The sequence below is a fragment of the Penaeus monodon genome, chromosome 28 (assembly GCF_015228065.2).
Source record: "Penaeus monodon isolate SGIC_2016 chromosome 28, NSTDA_Pmon_1, whole genome shotgun sequence".
Lineage (NCBI taxonomy): Eukaryota > Metazoa > Arthropoda > Malacostraca > Decapoda > Penaeidae > Penaeus > Penaeus monodon.
In genome coordinates this window covers 18,342,792-18,343,838 of record NC_051413.1, presented here as the reverse complement: position 1 = coordinate 18,343,838, position 1,047 = coordinate 18,342,792, and the positions used below count along the sequence as shown (strand labels likewise).

General features: G+C 36.8%; 1 protein-coding gene across 1 annotated transcript in view; it reads left to right on the top strand.

Moving 5' to 3' along the window:
• Positions 1–681, top strand: part of LOC119591087 (WW domain-containing protein C660.06-like) — a 2,035-nt gene extending 1,354 nt beyond the window's left edge. Inside the window, exons 3-5 of the mRNA XM_037939808.1 lie at positions 132–288; positions 426–500; positions 592–681. Coding sequence (XP_037795736.1) covers positions 132–288; positions 426–500; positions 592–605 — 246 coding nt within the window. The 3' untranslated portion in view covers positions 606–681. The remainder of the gene's footprint in view (positions 1–131; positions 289–425; positions 501–591) is intronic.
• Positions 682–1,047: the final 366 nt, after the last annotated feature.

Here is a 1,047-nt window from a genome sequence, read left to right as displayed (position 1 = left end):
AAAAAATATTAGTAATAATCAGATTTAAATTTTACCATGTAGTAAAACTTAATGTAGTAAAATTTTACAAGCAAGGTCTTGACAAGACCTTGAAGTTTAATCAAGATATGAATATCATGATTTTCACTCAGGTCCGCGCACTCTTCACCGTCATGGTCCTGGCCCTCGTGGTCGCCTTCGCCGCCGCCGGTCACTTCGGCGGAGGTGGATTTGGTGGACACTCTGGTGGATTTGGCGGTGGAAAATCCGGTGGATTCAGCAGCGGAGGATTCGGAGGTGGATTTGGAGGTAATCTTTCTTATCGTTTGAACGGAAAATAATGGCTGAGTAGGATGTACTCTGCGAAAGTTGATTCTATCTAGTGATAACATGTGAAGATTATGAAGAGTATTACATGCCAAAGCATTTAACAAACATTTCCACAGGTGGACACAGAGGCTTCGGTGGAGGTTTCGGAGGATTCGGAGGCGGACACGGAGGGTTCGGAGGAGGATTTGGAGGTAAAATATAGTACTCCATATTGTTTTAAGCTGACAATAACCCTTGTTACTGTATCTTTCAACTTACTAACGTGTCTCTTATCACTTTTAGGATATGGACGGTAATCCATGACTTCGCACCACCATCTTGGCACAGAAGATGGCATTTTGTATTTCGAAAATAAAATTTTATAAAAATTAATGTTTACTCTTTTCATATGAAGAAATACAAAAATCATTATTTCGTATTACGTTAATAGAATTACTATCCAAGATTCATGAAAGTTTATTTTTCCCTAAGAAGAAACAAAAATTAAATAAAGCCTAAATTCTACGGTAGCACATCAATTATATTGCTATTGGAGATGTATTTTATATTTGTTCTTGTGAAAAACGGATATAAGACGGCTCAAATTATACTGCAGTTCCTCCTCCGACAACAACTGAAAATATGATAACATTCCTTCCTTATACTTAATGAATTTACATAATCTTTTTATCTAATCATTCACTCTTACGGTGAATGATTAGATAAAGAGGATAAAAATGCAGATACAGAGAAAAGGAG